Source organism: Pelodiscus sinensis, chromosome 2 (assembly GCF_049634645.1).
Source record: "Pelodiscus sinensis isolate JC-2024 chromosome 2, ASM4963464v1, whole genome shotgun sequence".
NCBI lineage: Eukaryota > Metazoa > Chordata > Testudines > Trionychidae > Pelodiscus > Pelodiscus sinensis.
In genome coordinates, this window is record NC_134712.1 from 250,761,929 (window position 1) to 250,786,829 (window position 24,901).

A 24,901-nucleotide genomic window follows, 5' to 3' on the forward strand; every position below is an offset into this window, starting at 1 on the left:
CATGTTGCTGAAAATTATAAAATCATATGTCTAAAAAATCATCATCTCCCCCAGCTGCCATCTGGTGTAAGGGCACCAGTTCCATAGTACAGCATAGAGCCTCATAAATCCTAAGAACATCCCTCCATTTAAGTGTCTTATGTGTGCCTAAGGACTTGTTTTCACTGCCTTTCACAGTTCTGCAGTGGTAGATCTTCTGGTGGTTGATTTAGCATGTCTAGTAAAGATCCACTAAATCAAACACGGATGGAGCTCTCAGTGGCCAGGGTTCTCCTCAAAGTCATGATGAGTAAGGGAAGTCAACGGGAGTACTTCTCCCATCGACCTCCCACAGTGGGGCTGCCCCAGAAAATCGATGTAAGGTACGTCAACTCCAGCTAGGTAATTGTCATAGCTGGAATTGCACATCTCCCATTAATTTTTTTCGCCAATGTAGACCTGGCCTAGGGAGCTTATCATGGGTAAGTCTACACTGTTTTAAAATGTGCAACAGTGAGTCTCAGAGCTCAGGTCTACAGACTTGGGCTTGTTCTAACGGCACCAGAAACAACCGTGTAGACATTGCAACTCGGGCTGGAACTCTGGCTCTGATACCTGGGGGAGGAGGAAACTCTAGCTCTGAAAACTTGGGTGGGGAGGAGGAAGCCCACCCCACTCACTACATTTCAGAGCACAAGTTCCATGCAGAGGTGCAACACCTACACATCTATTTGTAGTACCATAGCTTGAGCCCCGTGAGTTAGTTGGCAGACCTGGATTCTGAAATTTATTCCTATGAATCTTTAAACACAGTGTAGACATAGCTTGGTGTCTAGAGATATGTAAGGATGGGACCATGAAGCTGTAGAGGGTGCCCATAAGGGGACAGAAGTTTCAAGATGCTCAATCTAATTGTGGCTTGTATGCAAAGAGATTTATGAACAAGGAATGTCTTTCAGAACATCATCTTAACTAACCGGTAAATATTTGCCTTTGTACAGGCGAGATGCTGAACACCAGATGACAGTAAAATCCACCCCCACCTGCACAGCCAGGGGGAGAGACATCCCGCAGTCATTCCACTAATCTGCTTTGTGGGCTGGAATACCAGCCTTCATAACACTTATAATAAGATAGAATCCGATCCTGGAGATTTTGCTTAGGGAAAGCTCACTCACTGTAGCCAGTTGGTGTTGAATAGGCATAAAGCCTCCAGGAGTAGACCAAGATGAGCTGTACAGCTCTTGTTATGGGAAGAGGAGTTTGTAACGGCAGTTCCTGGAACTGTTTTCCTTCTATGTAGCCTGATGTGTATGTCATTTTGTAATCCAAAAGAAAAAAAATAGTTGAGTTATGGAAAAATGAAAGATTTCCGTGTTGGCATAGTTTCTCACTCTGAAAGGCCATGATTATAGAGCAGCTGATAAAGCCACTGGTTATTTATATACCTTAGAAAGCCATTTATATTTAGTATGGTCTGGTAGAAACCTCTCTTTATATATAACAAATGGAATGACAGAGTGACGTCATCATGTCACAGGATCCATAGGCTGGGGGGTAGGCATGGGCGGATGAAGCCCAGCCTCCAACCCACCTGAGGCCACATCCCTGGAGCCAAGCTCCACACACTGCCAGCCCGGCCCTCTCCAGCAGCCATGTGGAAAGCTGGGGCTGGTATGGGCCTTCCCCGGCCATCAGGGACAGAGCCAGGGCGGGAGCCCTTCAGCCTCAGCCTTCCCCAGCTGCAAGGGGCAGAGCCAAGGCTGGCACGGCCTCAGCCAGGCTGCCGGGGGGGCAGTTAGGGGTAGGCCTCGGTTGGGAGGGGGAGAAAAGGCTGGGGCTGGAGTGGCCTGGCCCTCTCTGGTGGCTGAGGAAGAGCCAGGATTGCCTTCCCCCAGGGAGAGGGGGGTTGGCGAACGTAGGAAGCAGGGGGTGCAGCCCCCTTGTGTTCCTTAAGGATAACATTTTTATCAGCAGACAAGAAATCAATCTATATATTAGTCAGGCAATAGCCTTGCTAGAATGTCCCATTCCTGGTTCAGCATTTGTTAGCCATAGTCGTAGGGTTGCTGGTCCCTTGAAGGGAATCAGGATCCAATCTGTTTGTGACAGGCTTCCTTAAGGAGAACAGCTAGCTTGGCCCACGGGCAAATGATTAACTGCTGAGGTGGCTGGCTGGCAGCTAATTGACTAATGAGCCGCTGGGCCTGTCAGAAGCGGAGCTCTGTTGGAGGACTGTGCTCTGCGAGGCGGTTTCAGAGGAGGGACAGGCTCACAGGAAGAGGGTGTCCACGTGTTAACTTGCCCCAGCCACGCTGGGCAGGGGGCTGGACTTGATGACCTCCTGAGGTCTCTTCCAGCTCTATGATTCTATAAGCAGCCTGCTGGGAAGATGCTGACTGAGGGTTGTAGCTGTCCTGACGTATAACCCCGTTCGAGGAGGAGGGTGGGAGAGTGCTGAACTTGGGGAGGAGGCTTGCTGGCCTTAGCCCGAGGGTCAGAAGAAGGACCCATGGGCTAGTATTCCTGCAGTTGAGCCTGGAGCTAGCTGGCTCAGGTCAGTTAATGAGTCCAGCTGAGCGGCAGCAGAATGGCTTGATTGGCTGGCCTACCCCATTGATGGCAAGGAGCCACCGTCCTGCTTTAAGCTTAGCAGCAGTGGTACTTGGCCAGCTGCTCTGTGCACATACCTGCCTTGGGCATGTTTACCTGCCTCGTTCCCAGCCTGGCTCCAGACCTGCTCCTGCCTCACTCCCATGTGCTCCAGCCCTGCTCCCTTGCCTGGCTTCTGACGCCAGTTTTCTCCTCTGGTTTTGCCTCTAACCACTAGGCCAGGCTTTGGCGTAACCAATTGGTCCTCCTGCCCACATCCCAGTCCCTGACAAAGTGGTAAATAATGCAGGTGCCAAGAGGTAACTGAGAGCTGCCTGGCTGCCAGGCCATGCAGGACCACAAGAGAGTGTGTTTGACACAGGTGCCTTCTCCTTGGTCCCAGCCGTCCTTAAAATCTATTAATTAGATTGATATGAACTAACAACAGTCCAGCATTTTCAGGGGTGACTAATGATTTTGCATGTTTCCAGGCTTGCCAGCTAGGGAGGCAAAGGGGCCAGTTGACCCGGGCCCTTTAAACCACTACTGGAGCGCAACATGGCATACTCTGGGCAACTGGTGGGGAAGGAGCTACAGCATGGCATGCTCCAGGTGGCGCTGAGGACTCACAGCTCCAGCCCCACCCTTTCATGAAGTTCCTGGTGTTACTCAGATAAAAAAAATCAAGCTATCTCTATACATCATAAAAAAGCAAAAATCTTCTCTATCTTTTTCCTTTGCAATGTTTGCAAAGTGCCTTGGGAGCTTCTGATGAAAGCCATGGCAGAGATGTAAATCAAAAACATTTTTATTAGTAAGTGTTGCTTACCCATAAAGTGAAAAAAAATCAATTTCTGGCTGAACTGGGAGACAGCATGATAACACACTGTCTAAAGAAGTCTCCTATAATTAAGATCAGTCTTGGAATCCTTTCCGCTTGCTCTGAGTGGCTGAGTTAATCTCCTGCAGAATGTAGATTTCAGAGGTGGTTTGGAAGAAATAATTGGCATCTTCATGCTGCGAAGAGCTAATTAGTGGTGGAAGCCATGCGCTGTAGTAGCTGGTACCTTACATGCTCAATTAGTGTTCTTGTTTTCCTGTGGCAGACCGCTTTCCTGGCCACATCCTTCCATTGCCCATAGCACCAGGGTGATGCAAACCAATGCGACAGATGAGAGCACATGAAGTGAATGTGAGACCATGCAGAGTTGAAATGCAAACCTCTGGACTGATGGGTTTGCTACGAATCTGAGTTGGCGCTGAGATCAAAAGAATGATGGGATGAAGGCAGGGGAGGGGAGGTCAGCATCTACTATCCTGTAAGAATCTGCACCTAGGGAGAGTGAAAAGGAAACAGAAAGATTTGAATTTTGTTGTTGGGGGAGGGAGGAGTGACTGCAACAAAGATTAGGCAATGCCTGTCGCTAGAGCCCTGTGTGGATATAACATTTGTATCTGCAAAAATGAGCAGAGGACACCTATATCCATATTCGCGGGTGCAGATATGGAGGGATATAAATGGGTCTCACAAATTTACAGGGTTCTAAATACATTTATATCTGCATCCGCAAAAACAAGCTGTGGATAGCCGCGTCCATATCTCCAGGTTTGGAATACCTATGGATATACATGGATTTACAGGGCACACTGCCAGCCCTGCTGCAAGCCGAACTAGCCAAAGGCTGCTTCTCAAAAAAAAATCAAAATAAACCCTAGCCTGCAGCTCCTGGGTAGGAAACTGCAGAGCTGGCTAGGTTAGGGGAGCTTATGTACACAAATCTAGGGCTGGTACCAGGGTCTTATACAATTAGGATGCCTGAGCGCTGATCCAGTATGCCCACTGTCTTGCTCTAGCTTTAGGAAGTCTTTAAATTAAAGTGTCAAGAGTCTGAGATCTAAATTCACAGGAAAAGTCCAGCTGCCCTCGAGCAGTGTCACCTCTGGCTGAGACATCTGCAGGGATTGAATCTGGGATCTCAAACCACAGCCCTGTACTGTAGAAGCTAAAGGGCCGGGGTTGTTAGTGCAGAAGTGGTAGCAGATTCATATGCCACTGTATGTGGTCTTGCCATTAGAGCGGGACAGAGACTCACTCTGTCAATGTGACTTAAGGCACTGGGACTGTACCACAGAAGCTGCCTCTGTGTTTTTTCACCTCTAAAATGTAGATAATTATTATGATGGTACATCTGTTACCTGGGGTTCCTTCAACCCAAACCTCTCGGTAAATTTTACTCTTTGCGAGGTGGTGTCAGGAGACCATTCAGGGGAGACACGGTCGTCCAACCGATAGATGGATGGTACGAACAGGACAACACAAGAGTGTTTTCACTTAAAGCTAAATTTTACTTAGTCTCAAGCACTTACACACGTCCACAACAAGTTAGTAAAACACCCCCACTTTCGATAGTTAATGAAGTTGAGTGTGGCTCGCGAGTGACAGGATTCTGATGGCCAGTCTTCCGTCTGTCGGTGGGGATGAAGATGTGTCCAGATGTGAGGCATCCCTCCAAGTGTCCCCCAAAATTGTGCCCCTAACTCAACTATTTATCCATAACTTCCCTATTTATCCATTAATATTACAATAACATGCCACTCAAAAACTTCTTAGGCAAGCACTTTTTTAAAGGTTAGGCAAGAGGTTTTCTTCCGATCATCACTTTTTTCTTTTTCAGAGTCTCCATGCCTGGGGGCCCTGATAGATATCTGTATTAGGGCATTTAGACAAACTTCCTGTTTTTCTAAATGAATAGCTCAGCAATTTCACTAGAGAATTGGGCCTCAGGAAGGACGCGGGGTCAAGCTACCCTCTCTGTTGCACTCAAACCCCCTTTCTTCCTCCCTCCCTGGGCTGGTCATGCTGAAGTTGCTGTCTAGGCCTATTTTGGGGCCTGTTAGCTTGGTTGCTCAAGTTTAAGCAGTAAGCAATAGTGGTTCAGGCACTTTACTGGATTTGCCGAAATCTCCCCGTACACATCCCTTCACAGTGAGGTCTCCCCAGCTCACCTCAGGTAGTGTGAGGTCGGAACTTGGGTCATTCCAAACTGGGATGCAACACTTCTTATTTTCAAAAGTAGATCCTTCTAGTTAGGCCCCTATATTAAAGTGGACTGATTCCCAGATGGGATGGTTACCTGAAGCTCCCTTTGATTTCCCCAGGCTCTGTTTCTACAGCTTGCAGACAATTATAGAAATCACCTCCTCGCAGGTTCCCCTACCTATCTGGCTGGAATTGATAGCTGCTTGTTTGCAGCTATCATAGATCATTAGAGCTGGAAGAGACCTTGAGAGGTCATCAAGTACAGTCCCCTGCCCTCCTGGCAGGACCAAGTACCATCCCTAACAGACTTGCCCCAGATTCCTAAATGGTCCCCTTCAAGGGTTGAGCTCACAATGCTGGGTTTAAGCATGCTAATGCTCAAACCACTGAGCTACCCTCCCCCTCCATTTTGTAGGCATCTCTTTTTAACAATATGGCAGCTGGTGGTTTTCTGCTGGCTGGGTTGGCTGAATTAAAGTCTGATTCTTCCAACTACAGCAGTAAACACTCTGAGGCAGGGACTATCACTCTGTGTTGTGTTTGTGTAGCACTCCACACAGTGGGAGGAGGGAGGTCCTGGTTCGTGACTCGGGATCATCTCAGGCACTGGTGTAAAATGTCCTGGTCTTGGAAAAATCTGAAGATGCAGCAATACAAGTTTTTACGTCCTGGCTTGACAAAGTCCTGGATGGGATGATTTAGTTAGGGTTGGTCCTACTTTTAGGATCATTAATAACCAGACTGGGCAAACCATTGGAAAACACACCCTAGGCAAAACTGCTGCAGTGGTAACAAGGGATGTAATAAATATGACACAGCAGATCTTTGGCAGCCCTGACTCCTGTGGCTATTAGCTCTGTTGGATAGTTCTGAAAACTGCCTGTTGATGTCAAACCAGAGCAAAAACGTGCTTGTTACAAACAGCAAAAATATGCGTCATGCGCCTAAGGCCTTACTTACACACAACAATATCTTCTGGTAGCATCTCCCCCGTCAGCAGAGATTGAGGCGTATTTTGGAATCCAGAGGTACTAGAAGAATTCTATCACAATAGTCTTGTCTACACAGGGGCCTAATGTGCAGCAAGCTATGGTGTGAATTTACACCGCACTAGCTTGCTACCCACTAACTGGCTGTTTGAACCCTGCTAGCGTGCACTAAAAGTCCCCTTGTGTACGTTGGCCAACTGCTGTTCGGAAGCAGCACCTCAGGGAACTTTTAGTGTGCAGTAATAGAGTTCATGCAGCCAGTTATTGCATGACAAGCTGGTGCACAGTATATTTACACAGTATATTTGGCTGTGCACTATATCTCCATGTAGAAGAGTCCTAAGTCTCTGGAGGTATGTCTACACTTGCACCCTAGTTCAAACTAGGGATGCAACAAGCTTTCGAAATAGTCAATGAAGCGGGGATTTAAATATCCTGTGCTTCATTAGCATGATCTCGACGGTGTGCTAGTTCGAATCACAGCTGATTCGAACCAGGAAGTACACACCGGGATGTGTTAGTTCAAACCAAGGGGTTTGGTTCGAACTAACGTTACTCCTCATTTTTTGGAGTTCGAACTAGGATGCAAGTGTAGATACATACCCAGGGTAAATAAGGATATGAAGAGCTAAATTTTTCCTTGCAGTAAGTGCACTGGAATCTATGGAGATATACCAGGAATGATGAAATCCTTTTTAGGAAGCACTTAAATAAGACCAAAACACATACTTAAGTGCTTTCTTGAATCAGTGCCTCAAATAGCTCTAACAATTTAAAACTTAATTATACAAACAGTTATGTGATATAACTGTTCCCCACCCTTCTTATACAAACCCATTAGCATCACCAAAATATTCTGCAGCAAACTTTTTGCAGAAAAAGACCTGGGGATTCCAGTGGATGAGAAGCTGGATATGAGTCAACAGGGTGTCCTGGTAGCCAAGCAGGCTGACAGCATATTGAAGTGAATGAGTAGGAGCATTGCCAGCAGATCAAGGGAAGTGATTATTCTCCTCCATACAACACTGATGAGGCCACATCTGGAGTATTGTGTCCAATTCTGTCCCTCCCCCCAGACAGAAAGGGTGTGGACACATTGAAGAAAGTCCAGTGGAGGAAAACAAAAAAGATGAGGGGTTTGAAGGATTTGGGCTTATTTAGTCAACGGAAAAGGGGGAGGGAGATGTGATAGTAGCCTTCAGCTACCTGAAGGGGGGTTCCAAAGAGGATGGGGAGAGGCTGCTCTCAGTGGTAGCAGATGACAGAACAAGGAGCAATGGTCTCAAACTGCAGTGGAGGAGGTCTAGTTTGGAGATTAGGAAAACTGTTTCACTAGGAGGGGGATGAAACACTGGGCTGGGTTCCCTAGGGAGGTGGTGGAATCTCCATCCCTAGAGGTTTTTAAGTCTTGGCTTGACAAAGTCCTGGCTGGGATGATTTAGTTACGGTTGGTCCTGCTTTTAGCAGGGGGTTGGACTCAATGACCTCCTGAGGTCTCTTCCAACCCTAGGATTCTATAAAACAGGAGGTTTCACAAAAGGATTTTTCAATATCTAGGACTCTGCACCTTTCAACCTCAGTACCTACAATGTATTCACATCCATGGCACATATTATTTAAAACTCTGGGCTAAGATGGAATCCAATATAAAATACAAGATGAACGTTCTGGATGGCTTCCTAAAGGAGAAATATTTGTTCTGAGCTTAGTTTAAATGTCTTCATCTAATGCTTACATTACAGTTCACTTGTTCTTGTTTGAAAAGCAAAGCATAGAAAGAACCACTGCCCATGTCCTTCAGTAAATACTTTTAGAACTATACAAGAGATTAATATATATATATATATAATGGCATGCACATATCAATGCACATCTGACCATCGCACCTGTGCTCTGTCCACAAATCCATCTCCACTGGGACTGCTTCTGTGATTCCAAACCTCCAAGCAGCTCCTAAGACATGGTATGCTTTTGTAAAAAGACAGAGGTATAACAAACCCAGTGGCTGGAAGGTGAAGCTAGACTTATTCAGACTAGAAATAAGGTGTACATTTTTAATCACTAGGCTAATTTACCAAGAGATGCGGTGGATTCTCCACTCTGGGGCATTTTAAAATCAAGACTGGATATTTTTCTAAAAAGCAATGTTCTGGTTCAAACAGGAATTAATAAAGGGAAGTCCTATGGCCTTTGCTATACAGGCGGTCAGATTAGATGATCACAAAAAGTGGTTCCTTCCGGCCATGTGACTTATAAAACAGTCTGTTAGAGAAATGTTTCCTTTGCTCCTTAATATAGGGTTGCCAGTTTTGGTTGGGCTTATACCTGGAGGTTTCAGCACATGACATAATCTTTAATTAAAGATTAACCTGTAATTCTTGGAGCCTCTAAAACAGTGCTTCCTGTAAGCCACTCAGGAGAGATTCAGATGTTGCCCAGTTGATAAGCAGGGCACCCACGGTTAGGTTTTTTGTTGCCACTGGTGGTGCACATTCACTCATGCCTCAGTGCATGTAAAATTTATTCAACACATGGTTGGAAAAAATCCACACATGGATGGAAACGATTAGAGGCAACATTGCTCCAAGACAATTCTGGAGGGTTGGCAACCCTAAGAAAGACTTTTACCCCAAGAATACGGCGATCTGAGGCCTGCAGCACTGTCTTCAGTCCACTGGTGACAAGTGAGGGGCCCTAGGGGCCGTGTGCCCCCCCATGCTGTGGGTGGGAGGGGCAAGGGGACAGAGCCTTTAGGCAGCCCAGGGGACTAATAAGGGGGGCTGCTCCCTGGCTCTCAGCCGTGTCACTCAGGGGAGGGGCGGGACTGCCCTTTCCCACACTCACCCGTGGGAAGCGCTACAATGCATTTGGGAGCCAGGGGAGTGGAGCTCTGTCCCTCCACTTCCCTCCGCTACAGACGGTGAGTGTGAGGGGGCCCGAACGCTGCTGAAAGTGCCAGCCCTCCATTAGTCCCTCAGGCCATGTTACTTGCTAGAGGAGGTTTGGGGGAAAGTAGAGGGGTGGGGACCGGTTGTGGCCTGGGGCTAACGGGGCATTATCCTGGAAAACATAGACAGTGCCCCATGTGTATCCTTCTTCTTCCGTCGCCCCTGGTTCAGTTCTCCACCAGTGACAAGTTTAAGCCCAACAGGCTGTAAGCTGTCAGGGCTAAAAACAGGTGCTAAAAGCCGTTGGAAAGATTTACCATCTTCCCTAATGGCTGCAGAGCACAGGACTTTGCCCTGGCGAGGTCCTGAGATGCTGGGTGGCAAGGAAAAATTGGTGTTGTTCAGCGTGGAAAAATTGTTTTCGGCAATGTCTAGGGGTTTTAAAATGCATCTCTTTTCCTTTGAAGCCTGGCCAGATGGACTTGTGATAATATTTGCCCCCAAGGTCAATTCAAGTCAATGGGGAATCACCTTTTTACTTCAAGGAGCTCTGGATAAGTCCCTAAGAGTATGTCTACACTAGCCCCCTAGTTCGAACTAGGGAGGCTAATGTAGGCATTCGAACTTGCAAATGAAGCCTGGGATTTAACTATCCCGGGTTCATTTGCATGTTCCCGTCCAGTCGCCATTTTTAAATGCCACTAGTCTGGACTAACTGCCCGTGGCTACACGCGGCAGTTAAACGGTAATTCGAACTAAGTCCTTAGTTCAAATTACCTGTTACTCCTCCTGGAATGAGGTGTAACAGGACTTAATTCGAATTACCATTTAACTGCCGCGTGTAGCCGTTGGCAGTTAGTCCGGACTAGTGGCATTTAAAATGGCGACTGAACAGGAACATGCAAATAAAGCCCGGGATATTTAAATCCTGGGCTTCATTTGCAAGTTCAAATGCCTACATTAGCCTCCCTAGTTCGAACTAGGGGGCTAGTGTAGACATACCCTATGAGATCCAGTTCATATGAGGAGTCAGAAAATCCTAATTTTCATTACTCCATGTAATTAAATGGTACCAAACTATTTGCTGCTAAAATTGTTTTTTTTTTTCCCTATAACACGTATGGCACGTACGCTCTTCGTGCTAGGGAAATGCAAAGGTTTTATCAGCGCTCGCCTGAGGTTATTTGCATCAGTCAGCCACGACTTCACCTCTCACGAATAATGTGACCTGATTAAATATATGCTAACAAACCACTTTCATAGATTGAAGGTCAAATGAAACCACTCCAATCGTCTTGTCTGACCCCTAGCAAAAGAGTGGACCGGGAATTTCATCCAGTCATTCCTCTAGGAGAGGGGAAACATTCCTTTCTATTAGGTAAATGCCTGCTATAAATACATCAGAAAGATAAACACCACGTAGGGAGAGGAGTTAGTCAAGGGAAGGGCCAGTGTTGGCATAAGAACAAATGGAAAGAACCTGGCCATGAATAAGTGTAGGTTTGAAATTAGCTGAAGGTTTCCAGCCATCAGAGGAGGGACATTCAGGAATAGCCTGAACAGAAGAATTTAACTTGTTTACATCTGAGTTTGACAGAGGCAACAGTATAATGAAGTTGCCCACAATCCAGCCATGACTGCTGTAACTAAATATCTCCAACAGCCAAAGATAGGACACAAAATGGGACGGCTCTGAGACCTGGTCTACACTACAGCGGAAGGAAGATTGAATTAAGGTACGCAACTCCAGCTGCGTCAATTATGTAGCTGGAGTTGATGTATTTTAAATGAGTTTCTGCGCCACCCACACAGTGGGAGGCCAACAGGAGCAAATGCTCCCGTCAGCTTCCCTTACTCCTCTGAATTTGATTTAGCAGGTCTTCACTAGACCTGCTAAATCGAACCCCGGAAGATCGACCATGGCAGCGTCGATCTTCTGCATAGTCTAGACATGGCCTGAGTTACTAGAGACAATTCTTTCCAAGGCATACAGAATGTGGGTCTTGCCCACATGCTCAGGGTTTAACTGACTGACATGTTTGGGATTGGAAAGAAATTTTCCTCCAGATCAGATTGTCCAAGATTCTGGGGGTTTTTTCACCTTCGTCGGCAATGTGGGGACTGAGTCCCTTGCTGATCTGAACTAGAATAAATAGTGGATTCTCTATAAGCAGAAGTCTTGAAATCAAGATTTGAGGACTTCAGTATCTTAGCCAGAGGTTAAGGATAAGGCCCTACCAAACTCATGGCCATGAAAAACACTTTCATGGACCATGAAATCTGGTCTCCCTCTGTGAAATCTGGTCTTGTGTGTGTTTTTACCCTTCACTGTATAGAAGGGTAGACCAGGGTTTCTCAAATTGAGGGTCATCATCCTAATGGGAGTTGCAGGGGGTTGCTTCTAAACTGCCTTCAAAAAGAGAGGGTGGAGGCTTGAGAGCAGCAGCTGTTGGCTGGGTGCCCAGCTCTGAAGGTACCACCCCACCAGCAGCAGCACAGAAGTAAGAGTGGCAATATTACTTCTGTGCTGCCGATGGCGGTGGTTCTGCTTTCAGAGCTGAGCTCCTGGCCAGCAGCCACCACTTTCCAGCTATCTAGCTCAGTAGGCAGTGCCACCGCCAGCAACAGCAGTGCCAAAGTAAGGACAGCAGTACGGCACCCCCCCACCCCCAAACGTGCACACACTAACCTTGCAACCCCCCCACAACTCCTTTTGGGGTCAGGATCCTACAATTACAACACCATGCAAATTCAGATTTAAATAGTTCAAGTCAAGACATTGACTCTGTTTAAAATTCTAAGACCATAAAATGCCTCAAAATAGACTGTGAATTTGGTAAGACCCTCGTTATGAACCTATTGCAGAAGTGGGTGGATGAGGTTCTGTGTTCTGAGATATGCTGGAAATCAGGCTGGATGATCATCATTTTCCTGTTTGGTTTTAAAGATAAGGACGTGTGGTTGAAAGTTAGGGTGTAACTTGCAGAAAAACATCTGCTGTTGACACAGGGCCTAGCACAATGGGGGGCTTGGTCCATGGCAGGGGCCCCTAAGTGCTTCAGTAAAACAAATAAGTAATCGTGTAAATGCTCCATGCAATGGAGTCTTTATCACATTCCCTGATAATGTGTTCCATGATTAACTACTATAGCGGTTAAAAAGTTGCTTCTCATTTGAAATGTCCTCATGTCAACTTGCAGCCACTGGACCTTAATAGGCCTTTGTCCGTTATGCCTTTGTCACTTAAACTAATTGGCCTCCTACAGTTAGATATTTTCTCCCTGGGTGAAGACATATAGATGTTGCTTCTTAACTGTCTGTTTGATAAGATAACTAGATTGAGCTCCTTGCGGTCTCTCGTTGTAAGTCACGCAACTTTATTTATTTTTAGTGGGTTAAAAAATGACAACACACTGGTTAATTCATAGGGGGCACTATCTTTCTCTGTGGTTTGCATACCTGGTAGATTAAACCTGATAAATGGCTGTTTGAGAAATGTCCATATTTTTTAAAAAATACAGTTGGAGCTTAACTATGAAGCATCAGAAAATAATGTACAGAAGCCAGGCATAGAATCCTAGGGTTGGAAGAGACCTTAGGAGGTCATTGAGTCCAACCCCCTGCTAAAGGCAGGACCAATCCCAACTAAATTATCCCAGACAGGATTTTGTCAAGCCGGGACTTAAAAACATCTAAGGATGGAGATTCCACCACCTCCCTAGGGAAACCATTCCAGTGCATCAACACACTCCTAGTAAATAGTTTTTCCTAATCTCCAACCTAGACCTCCCGCACTGCAACTTGAGACCACTGCTCCTTGTTCTGTCATCTGCCACCACTGAAAACAGCCTCTCTCCATCCCCTTTGGAACCCCCCTTCAGATAGCTGAAGGCTGCTCTCACATCCATCCCTCACTCTTCTTTTCTGTAGACTAAATAAGCCCAAATCCCTCAGCCTCTCCTCGTAAGTCATGTGCTCCAGCCCCCTAATCATTTTTGTTGCCCTCTGCTGGACTCTCTCCAATGTGTCCACATCCTTTTTCCATGGGTGTAATTCTGGTGTCTTTATCTTTGGCTACTGGCCGCAACTTCATGGGAATTAAATATCAGCCCTTGAGAGCTGAGCTTTGTAGCTTACATTAAATTGGAAAAATGAGTTTTAATTAATCTAAAAGCAGAGGTTACAAGAAGAAGATATTCTCAGTTATTTTCTTTACAATCTCCAATAATCCTACTTCAGAGTGGCATTTGAAAATTTCTATTGATCTCAGTAAAAACAAAGATACAGCTTTGGTTATAATGTCCAAAGGGAGTAGAGATTGCTTTTCTGCTTTCTGGTTGTTCAAAGCATTCTCATTTGCTCTCTCCATATTGATCTGTGGTATCAATGATGCTGATGCAGTCTTGGCAGATCGATTGTGAAGGCAGACTCTTGGGTAACGTGAGTGAAAAAGTGTGGTATAAAGGAGCAGTTTCACATCAGTACATAATATTTATTGAAGAAATCTGCCTCAAAAGTGGTTTTCCTAGTTCCTTTTACTATAATTGGAAGTATATTTTATTAAGTGCCATTTTTGTTTGCAACCCAAGGATTCTACCTTCTGGAATGTTGGACTTAACCAGAGTCTTTTCCTAGCCTTTGGGGAATTGTTCCTTGCCACATCATGGGTAACTCCCAAACAGGATTGCTAGTGGGAAATGGCTCCAGCATTTTCATTCTCTGTATGAAATTCGGAGGGTTTTTATCTCATTACAAATCAAACTAAAAGGCAAAAATGTTCAACCCTCCCAGGAAACAAAAATTCTGAAAATGTTCAATTCAGGAACTTTGAAATATCTTGTTTCAATTGTGACAAAATGTTTATTTTAATGCCATTTTGCCATTTATGCTAAGAATAAATAGAACAATCTAGAAATTACATGAATTACATATTATATACAGGCAGTCTCCGAGTTACGCGGATCCGACTTATGTCGGATCCGCAGTTACGAACGGGGATTTTCTCGCCCCGGAGGACTGGAGCGGCGGGACGCCTGGTCCCGCCGCCCGCCTCCTCCGGGGCGAGAAAAGCTGCTCCCCGTCTCCCTGGTCTGCTGGGGGAGCCAGCAGACCAGGGAGACGGGGAGCAAAGCGGCGGAGGACCCAGGCCGGACCCGCGGCGCTGATCTGGAAGCACCATGGTCCGGCCCGGGTCCTCTGCCGCTTTGCTCCGCGTCTCCCTGGTCTGCTGGGGGGGGACACAGCTAGTACCCCCCCCCAGCAGACCAGGGAGACGTGGAGCAAAGCCCGGGGCCTGTGATAGAGCAGGTGGGGTGCTGCCGGTTGGTCCCGAAGCACTGCTCCTTGGTGCTACTGGACCAATCCGGCAGCACCCCAGATGCTTTGCTGGGGTGCTGCTGGGTTGGTCCAGTAGCGCCAAGGAGTGGCCGCGCTACTGGACCAACCCAGCAGCACCCGAGCTGCTCTGCCCCAGGCGTCCCCAAGTCAGCCACTGCTGAAACTGACCAGTGGCTGACTACAGGAAGCCCGAGGCAGAGTTGCTCTGCCCCGGGCTTCCTGGAATCAGCTGCTGATCAGTTTCAGCAGCAGCTTAATCTGGATGCCAGTTCCGATTTACATACAGATTCAATTTAAGAACAAACCTACAGTCCCTATCTTGTATGTAACCCGGGGACTGCCTGTAATACGTTAAAACATAATTGTTATAAAATATGCAAGTCAAAACAAAATGAGTTGAATTGGTGCATCAAAATGAAACATTTTAACATTCTCAAAATGAGACATGCTATCAAAATGTTGAAATCGACTTATTCTCACAAAATATTTTTGTTTCGATAAAGCTGCAATTGCAATAGCAAAATCCTAATTGGACTTCTTGCACATCTCTGGTTTGGGGGATTAAAAATAATCTGCTTTGGACATAATTTGCGCTTTCCATCCAACACAGCTGCTGCGTCAACCAGCCTGGTAATTGGTAACTGGGTGGAGTTTGATTTTGCACCTGATTGTGTGGCAACTTCAGTGGCTTGGGGGATGGGGCAGTTAGAAAGAAATAGAAACAGCTTGTGCACAGCTTGGTGTGTTCAGATCAGGTGCTTTAATTTGGAGTGGGGGAGTGTGTGACTTAATCTGAGCATCTCTAGCATTTCCATCTCTAAAATGCATCATTCCCCAGTAATCCAGATTTGTCTCAGTCCTACACAGATCTGTCCTGTTTCTCCCTGCCAATTCCTGAAAATGTTGGATACCACAAATGCTTGATCTTGGGAGTGTGGTTATTGAAAACTGTGTGTTTAAAGAAAATAATCCCACGATATTTCACTCATTTCTCTCCGTTTGTCTGAGTTAAGTCCCTCATTCTGAGTTTTTAGCACACATTTCTGATAATGCCTTTTTGGTTTTGATCTAAGAGAAAGTGTAGTATTGTGAGAGAACCTCCATTTAGAGCACTAGCATGGGGGTGATATCAGTAATCTAAATAGCATTTTCCAGCTCTTACTTCTGTAATCATATGGTCTAGGTTTGGAAATTGATTGACAGAGTAAGAAACCGGAGGGAGCCACGGGAGGTCTAGGTTGGATATTAGGAAAAACTACTTCACTAGGAGGGCGGTGAGGCACTGGAATAGGTTGCCTAGGGAGGTGGTGGAATCTACATCCCTAGAGGTTTTCAAGTCCCAGTTTGACAAAGCCCTGGCTGGGATGATTTAGTTGGGGTTGATCCTGCTTTGGGCAGGGGGCTGGACTTGATTACCTCTGAAGTCTCTTCCAACCCTGGGATTCTATCATTCTATGGTTAGCCACAAGGTTGCCAGGAATATTGCCCGACAATGATTTTGTCTGCGTATTTAGCTCTACAGCTCAGACAGAGCAATCCCTGAACGTTGCAATTTGGTCACCTCTTTCTCTTCCCTTTCTGCAGGTTGCAGAAGTATGTGGGACAACGTAACCTGCTGGCCCTCCTCAGCAGTGGGAGAAGTTGTGGTGATGCCGTGTCCGACATTTTTTAGCTACTTCACCACTTCTTTAGGTAAGAGAATCTGCACAGTTCCTTTAGTAGAAGTGTCACTTGGTATTTTCAAACTGGATTCCCTCCACCTTCCTTCTGATGAACGGTGATCTTGCTGTTGTTTGAAAATTTCATGACATCTGTTCAGAAGTAATGGACATGCGCTACTCTCCAGTGACTTCAGCTGGAGTTGAAAAAATAAGAGGGGCTGTCAAGGGCTATCATGTTTGAATCTAAGCCAGGTTATCGATAACTGGGTGGTGTTTAATAGCCAAGGATAGGCAGCAGGTACTGTTTCCAACTCATTGTAGTTCAAGGAATACTGTAACTACAGCGACCATTTGCAAAGATTGTTGTTTCAGGACTTAGATGTCATGGTGATGGATTCCTGTGTAAGAACTTAGTTTGGGAGAGAGATCTGTATTTCTATAGGTAATATCATTTCAAGATGGAGCCTGCTGTGGATTCGGAAGAAGGGTCAGATAAAGGCTGGGATGCTGCCCTGCTGGAGGCTAATTTAAGGACAAGCATAAAAAAGTGGGAAATTCCCTGGTTTCCATTCACTGTCTTTGGGGGTAATGAGATGGATACAGCTCTGCCTGGCTGCCATATAAATGTCATTGCATTCCTAGGACAACTGCTTTCTAATGAAGGCGAAAAAATACATTTCACAAGATAGGCATTCCTCAACTATCTGTGTCTGTAAGTTTTTTCTTCACTCAGCACACAGTCAACCTGTGAAACTCCTTGCCAGAGGATTTTGTGAAGACTAGGACTTTATCAGGGTTCAAAAGAGAGCTAGGTAGATTCATGGAGGTTAGGTCCATCAATGGCTATTAGCCAGGGTGGGTAGGGGTGGTGTCCCTCGCCTCTGTTTGTCTGGAATGGATGACAGGAGAGGGATCACATGATGATTACCTGTTGTGTTCCTTCCCTCTGGGGCATCTGGCATTGGCCACTGTTGGCAGACAAGATACTGGGCTAGATAGACCTTTGTTCTGACCCAGTATGGATGTTCTTGTGTTCTTACATAAAGGGTAGCTCTTGTTTCAGTGTAGAGAGACTCAAGCCTTGTCTGTAATAAAAGGAAGGCCGCCACTGCTGTGATCGATCTTCTGGAGTTCAGTTAGCGAGTCTGGTATTGGACACTGTTGGCAGAGAGGATACTGGGCTACATGGACATTTGGTCTGGCCCAGTATGGCTGTTCTTATGATACCAATGTGATGATCCCCATGACCGTAATATCTGAAGCTTCAGAGAGGTAGCTGAGTTAGTCTGTACAGGATAAACTTAAAAAACAATAAATAGCCTGGTAGCACTTTAAAGACCAATAAAACATGTAGATGGTATCATGAACTTTCATGGGCACGGCCCATTTCTTCAGATAACCGGTCATCTGAAGAAGTGGGCCGTGCCCACAAAAGCTCATGATACCATCTACATGGTTTTTTAATCTTTAAAGTGCTACCAGACTATTTGTTGTTTTTTAAATTGATCCTAATATGTGAGTGCCTCACAATCTTTACTGTGTTTATTCTCACAACACCACAGTGAGGCGGGGCAGTGTTGTTATCTCCACTTCACAGAAGAAGGAGGAGTCACAGAGAAGTGGTGTGACAAGCCATAGCAGGAAGTCTGTGACCGATCAGGCATTTGAACCCACGTTTCCCAAGTAGCAAGGAAATACCCTCCCACGGAGTCATACTTCATCTCTTCTCTGACCTGGGAAAAGCTACTCTGAAGTAGTTCTGACTCCAACTGGCTTTCAGTGAGACTCTCTAGTACAGCGGATCCCAACCTTTTCCAAATAGGGACCCAATTTGACAATTCAGGAAGACTTGGTGACCCAAGGCAATTCAAAAATTGGGGTAGGGAGCAGAGCCACCTGTGGAGACACTTGGCGACCGTTTTGAAATGTAATGGTGACCATTATTTGTGTCCTGACCCGTAGGTTGGGAAACCCTGCTCTAGTATAACAATGATGCCATGAAAATAAAATTAGTATATGTAATAACACTTTATACAAGACCGATAACCAGGGCCTCTAGTTAATTAACTCTCTGATGTATAAAATGGACAAGCTGCTGTGGTCTGTAATAAAATCTTTTTTATAACAGATAGAAAAGGTGTTAACTTGACAGGTAACGAGCACAAGAAGGCCAAACGGGAAAATGGGTTAGTTCTCTGGTCTACAAGTTCTGAAAAGCTGAGTTTAGAGCATGACTCATGGGCAAATAAATTTATAAGCCTGTTGGTTAGTGTGTTGTTATTTTCTCTACAGAAACCCCCGCAGGCCTCAAATGAGTTATGCTGTTGGTTTCATATCTATTTAGGCTATGTCTACACTGCACAGTTACTCCAGAATGAGCTATTCTGGAATAGTTATTCCGAAATAGCTTAATTTGAAATAGCACGTCTACCCTGCAGGGAAGCCTCAAAATGAGTCTGAGGCAGGCTTCCCTAATATAGTCATGCTATCTCAATTTAGAGCCCCAGGAGGGATAACTTAGAATGGCCCTGGGGACGGGCTATTTCAAAATAGCAGCAGTGGAGCATCTACACGCGCCTTATTTCGAAAAAGCTATTACGGAATAAGCATTATTCTTCATAGAATGAGGTTTACAGAAGTCATCATAAGCCATCTGTTATTTCAAAATTACAGAACTGCTGTGTAGACACTCGCATAGTTATTTCAGAATAACAGCCATTATTCCAAAATAACTTTGCTGTGTAGATACACCTTTAGTAAGTGACAGTCCCTGCTATTAAAGGCATACAGCCTGAATAGACAAGACAAAGGGTAGGAGAAAGGAAGCATTATTTCTTTTTGTAGCTGGTCAACTGAGGAAGAGGTGCAATGATTTGCCCAAGGTCACAAAGGAATTGTGTATTAAAGGCAGGAACTGAATGCATATCTCCTGAGTCCCACTCAAGTGCTTTCAACACAAAACCAGCTTCTATAGATTTTTCCCCATGACTCAGAAACTTCCCTAAATTTTGCCATTGGTTAGCATGTCAGTTCCTAGGAAAAAGCAACAGCCAAAGTAGCAAAATGTGTCACTACACAGCTGTCCTGAGCTACAAGACTGTTTTGAGAAACTGTCTCCAAACAATGCTCTAAGCCAGTGGTCTCCAACCTTTTTACATCCAAGATCACTTTTTAAATGACAGACCAAGCCAAGATCTACTGCCCCGCCCCTTCCTTGAAGCCCTGCCCCTTCCTTGAAGCCCCGCCCTCTCTATTCTCCTCCTCTCCATCACTTGCTATCCCCAATCCTTATACTACTGCTTATTTTTTTTATTCTTCTGTAGGAAGAGGTTTTTCCAACATTTGGCCTGTCTACACTGGACCAAATGTCAGAAAAAAAACCCCTTCTTTTGGAAGCCACCTTATTCCTTGTGGAAAGAGGAATATAGGGGTAACCAAAAGAGCCTGTTTGCTCTTCCACTAAAAAAGTGGAAGAACAAACGCAACTCTGGATGCAGAAGAGTTTTTCTGGGATATCTCCAGAATCCTGAAAAACTCCTGCAGTCTAGCTGGACCCTTGCTGTGTTGAGACAGGATGTGTAGGCTCTGGGGTGGGAATGAGGGATTTGGGTGTGGGAAGGGGTGAGAGGTGCAAGCTCTGGGAGAAAATCTGGATGCAGGAGGAGGTGGAGAAGGGGACACTGGCTTGGGGAGAGGGCTCCAGGCTGGGCAGTTTTGGGATATTAAGCAAGCCATAGGCTTGCGGATGTGAGGGTGCAGGAATTTGGGTTGGGGTATGTGAGGGGCTGAGGGCAGGAGGTTCCAGTGTTTGATAGGCTCAGATCTAGGGTCTGGGGAAGGGGGAGTGCAGGAGTGGTTGTGGCCAGATTGGGGCTTGGCCCCAATTGGGGGTTTGTTGGCCAGGCTTCATTTTTAAATAGAATACTATGTTAAACACAAAAAGTTTCTGCATTGTCTTTATTTATGAGAATGGCAGGGAACCTGCCTTGAGTCAGGGGTCACTGACCCATAGAAAAGTCATTTGGGAGCAGGGGACACAGTACTGGGGAGGGGTGCTAGTGGGTTCTGGGGCAGGGAACAGGGTGCCAGTGGGGGCAGGGGAGAGGGAGCAGGGTGCCAGGACAGGTTTCTGCAGCAGGGGAGCAGGGGGACAGGTTTCTGTAGTAGGAGACAGGGTGCCAGAAGGAACTGGTTTCTGCGGGGGGGGCAGGGTGCCGGGGGACAAGTTTCTGCAGGGGGGGGCAGGTTTCTGCAGCGGGGTCGGGGGGCAAGGGAGAGGGAACACACCAGACACGGAGGGAAACCTCCGACCCACGCTCCCTCCGGACTGACCGCAGGGCAGCCAGGCTGGAGCGAAGAAAAGCGGCTGCCCAGCCAGCTGGCCATGGAGCTCAGCCAGGGTGCCACCAAGCTCCACGTGGGCAGGCGCAGAGGGGAAGCCGCCCAATCAGCTGGAGTGCAGTTCAGCCTTCTCCGTGCTGAAGGCCACAGCCAGCTGGCCAGGCAGCTTCTCCTCTGCGCCAGCCCACGTGGAGCGTGGTGCACCCCGGCTGAGCGCCATGGCCAGCTGGCTGGGCAGCTGCTTCTCTTCCCTCCAGCCCGGCTGCCCTGCGCTTAGCCAAGGGAGGCTGCGCCTAGCTCCAGCTGTGGAAGCCACAGTCAGCTGGCTGGGGTGTTTCATCCCTCCCGACCTCCCAGCTCCCACCATTCCTGGCAGCTACTCACCTGTGTTGTTGCTCAGTGAGTAGCTGCTCCTCAAATGAGGAAATCTAATGTAAATGTACTGCGCAGGTGCGCAGTTCAGAGAGGGCTCAAGAGCTACTCTTAGAGCCCCTGAGATCTACCGGTAGCTCACGATCTACTGGTTGGTGACCACGGCTCTAAGCCTTCACCCTCGAAAATGCAAAATTCACTCTCTGTTGTTTTTTTAAAGACACTCAAGAGAATTAGTAAAACTGAGCTCAGATTACCTGCTTCTTGGAAATTATGAGACAATTTCAATGAAGAAAACTTCCAACTAGCATAGCCCCTGAGGGCGGAGCAAAGCAAATGTGTCTGACTTCATGTTTCCTCTTACATGGCAGAGGCTGGGGAGAACCTCATCTTACAAAAGTAAGATTGCTTGTGACTACATAATTGGATTGTCAGGGGAATGATCAGAATTCATTAAGAACATAAGAATGACCATACTGGGTCAGACCAAAGGTCCAACCAGCTCAGTATCCTGTCTGCTAACAGTGGCTAATACCAGATGCCCCAGAGGGAGGGAACAACAGGTAATCATCATGTGATCCCCCTCCTGTCATCCATTTCCAGACAAACAGAGGCTAGGTACACCATTCCTACCTACCCTGGCTAATAGCCATTGATGGACCTAACTTCCATGAATCTATCTAGCTCTTTTTTGAACCCTTATTGTAGGAATAAGTAAGTAACTTTTCCTTATTCACTTTTTCCAACCAGTCATGATTTTATAGATCTCTGTCATATCCCCCCTTAGTCTCCTTTTTTCTAAGTTGTTAAGTCCAAGTCTTTTTAATCTGTCTTCACATGGGACCCATTCTAAACCCCTAATCATTTTATTGCCCTTTTCTGAACCTTTTCCAATGTCACTATTTTTTTTTAGATGAGGCAATCACATCTGTACGCAGTATTCAAGATGTGGGCATACCATGATTTTATATAGAGGCAATAAAATATTCTCTGTCTTATTTTCTATCCCTTTTTTAATGATTCCTAATATTCTATTTGCTTTTTTGACTGCCGCTGCACACTGAGTGGATGTTTTCAGAGAACTATCCACAGTGACTCCAAGATCTCTCTCTTGATAAGTTGTAGTTAAATTAGTCCCTGTCATATTGTATATATAGTTGGGATTATGTTTTCCAATACGCATTACTTTTTCATTTGACATTTTGTTGCCCAATCACTTAGTTTGGTGAGATCTTTTTGAAGCTCTTCACAGTCTGCTTTGGTCTTAACTATCTTGAGCAGTTTGGTATCATCTCCAAACTTTGCCACCTCACTGTTTATCCCTTTCTCTAGATCATTTATAAAAAAGTTGAATAGGATTGGTCTCAGGACAGACTCTTGTGGGACCCCACTACTTACCTGTCTCCACCCGGAAAACTTACCATTTATTCCTACCCTTTGTTTTCTCTCTTTTAACCTGTTATCAATCCATGAAAGAACCTTCCCTCTTATCCCATGACAACTTACTTTACTTAACAGCCTTTGGTGAGGGACCTTGTCAAAGGCTTTCTGTAAATCTAAGTATACTATATCCACTGTCTCCCCCTTGTCCATATGTTTGTTGACCCTCTCAAAGAACTCTAGCAGATTGGTAAGGCATGATTTCCCTTTACAGAAACCATGTTCACTTTCCCCCAGCAAATTATGTTTATCTATGTGTCTGACAATTTTATTCTTTACTATAGTTTCAACTAATTTGTCTGGTACTGACATTAGACTTACTGTCTCTAATTGCCAGGATCACCTCTAGAGCCCTTTTTAAATATTGGCATCATGTTAGCTATCTTCCAGTCATTAGGTAGGGAAGCTGATTTAAAGGATAGGTTATAAACCACAGTTAATAGTTCTGCAATTTCCCTTTGAGATCTTTCAGAACTCTTGGGTGAATGCCATCTGGTCCCGGTGACTTGTTACTGTTAAGTTTATCAATTTGTTTCCTCTAATGACACCTCAATCTGGGACAATTCCTCAGATTTGTCACCTAAAAAGAATGGCTTAGGTTTGGGAATCTCCCCAATATCCTCAGCCGTAAAGACTGAAGCAAATAATTCATTTAGCTTTGCTGCAACTACGTTATCATCTTTGAGTGCTCCTTTAGCATCTCGGTCATCTAAAGGCCCCACTGGTCAATTAGCTGTCTTCCTGCTTCTGATGTACTTAAAAAACATTTAGGTATTACTTTTTTAGGTTTTGGCTTGCTGTTCTTCAAACTCCTTTTCTTATTATATTTTTACACTTAATTTGACAAAGTTTATGCCCCTTTCTATTTTTCTCACCAGGATTTGACTTCCACTTTTTAAATATGCCTTTTTACCTCTCACTGCTTCTTTTACTTGGTTGTTAAGCCACGATGGCACTTTTTTGGGTCTCTTACTGTGTTTTTTAATTTGGGATATACATTTAAGTTGGGCCTCTATTATGGTGTCTTTGAAAAGTTTCCATGCAGCTTGCAGAGATTTTACTTTTGTCATTGTACCTTTTAATTTCTGTTTAACTAACTTCCTCATTTTTGTGTAGTTCCCCTTTTCCTGCCACAGGGATGTTAAACTTTATAACATTATGGTCACTATTTCCAAACGGTCCAGTTATATTTACTTCTTGAACCAGATCCTGTGCTCCACTTAGGACTAAAACAAGAATAGACTCTCCCATTTTGGGTTCCAGAACCAGCTGCTCCAAGAAGCATTGATTTAAGGTATCGAGGAATGTTATCTCTGCATCCCATCCTGAGGTGAAATGTACCCATTCAATATGAGGAAATCCCCCACTATTACTACGTTTTTTATTTTGATAGCCTCCCTAATCTCCCTTACCATTTCATACTCATTATCACTGTCCTGATCAGGTGGTTGATAATATATCCCTACTGCTATATTCTTATTATTGGAGCATGGAATTACTATCCATAGAGATTCTATGGAACAGTTTGGCTCATTTAAGAGTTTTACCTCATTTGAGTCTACATTTTCTTTCACATATAGTGCCACTGCCCCACCAGCAAGACCTGTTCTGTCCTTCCGATATATTTTGTACCCTGGTGTGACTGTGTCCCATTGATAGTCCTCATTTCACCAAGTTTCCGTAATGCCTATTACAGTAGACTTTCAATAATCCGGCACCTTTGGGACCCAGGTGGTGCCGGATTATTGGATATGCCGGAGTACCAGCAGGTACAATAAGGGGGCATACTCCCAACCCAATCCCTCTTCCCACCCCCAGAGCCACCGGTACAGCTGCGCATCACTCTCCAGGCACTGGGGCACCTGCGTTGAGTGACTAGCTTTTCAATGAGTTGGCTGGGTTGCCATGCGCAACCCAATCCCCTCTCCTTCCCTTCCCCAGAGCCAAACACCTCCCATCCCTGCTGTCGCCCAATCCTCCTTCTCCCACAACCTTATGTCTGGGTCCCAAAGCAGCTGCCTGTGCTCAGTGGCCGGCTGCTAGTATGTGCAGGCTGGACTTGTGTGCGCTGGGGACCGTGAGTGGAATGGTACGGGCCGTGAGCATGCATGCGGCTCACAGTGGCTAAGCCGTGACAGTGGCTGACCTGAGCAGTTCCGGGTTCCAGTTGATTCCGGACTATCAGGAGTGCCGGATAACTGGATACCGAACTATTGGAGTTTTACTGTATATCAATATCCTCCTTTAAAAGTAGGCACTCTA

At 45.7% G+C, this 24,901-nt stretch overlaps 1 protein-coding gene and 1 long non-coding RNA gene across 3 annotated transcripts in view; one reads left to right on the forward strand and one right to left on the reverse strand.

The window, feature by feature from the left end:
* LOC102460507 (vasoactive intestinal polypeptide receptor) overlaps nt 1–24,901 on the forward strand; it is a 169,498-nt gene that overhangs the window by 62,941 nt on the left and 81,656 nt on the right. For both annotated transcript variants that reach the window (XM_075922882.1, XM_075922883.1), the window contains exon 3: nt 16,410–16,517. In XM_075922882.1, coding sequence (XP_075778997.1) covers nt 16,410–16,517 — 108 coding nt within the window. The remainder of the gene's footprint in view (nt 1–16,409; nt 16,518–24,901) is intronic.
* Nucleotides 3,766–24,901, reverse strand: part of LOC112545381 (uncharacterized) — a 39,804-nt gene continuing 18,668 nt past the window's right edge. Inside the window, exon 3 of the long non-coding RNA XR_012902135.1 lies at nt 3,766–3,904. This is a non-coding gene — a long non-coding RNA (uncharacterized LOC112545381). The remainder of the gene's footprint in view (nt 3,905–24,901) is intronic.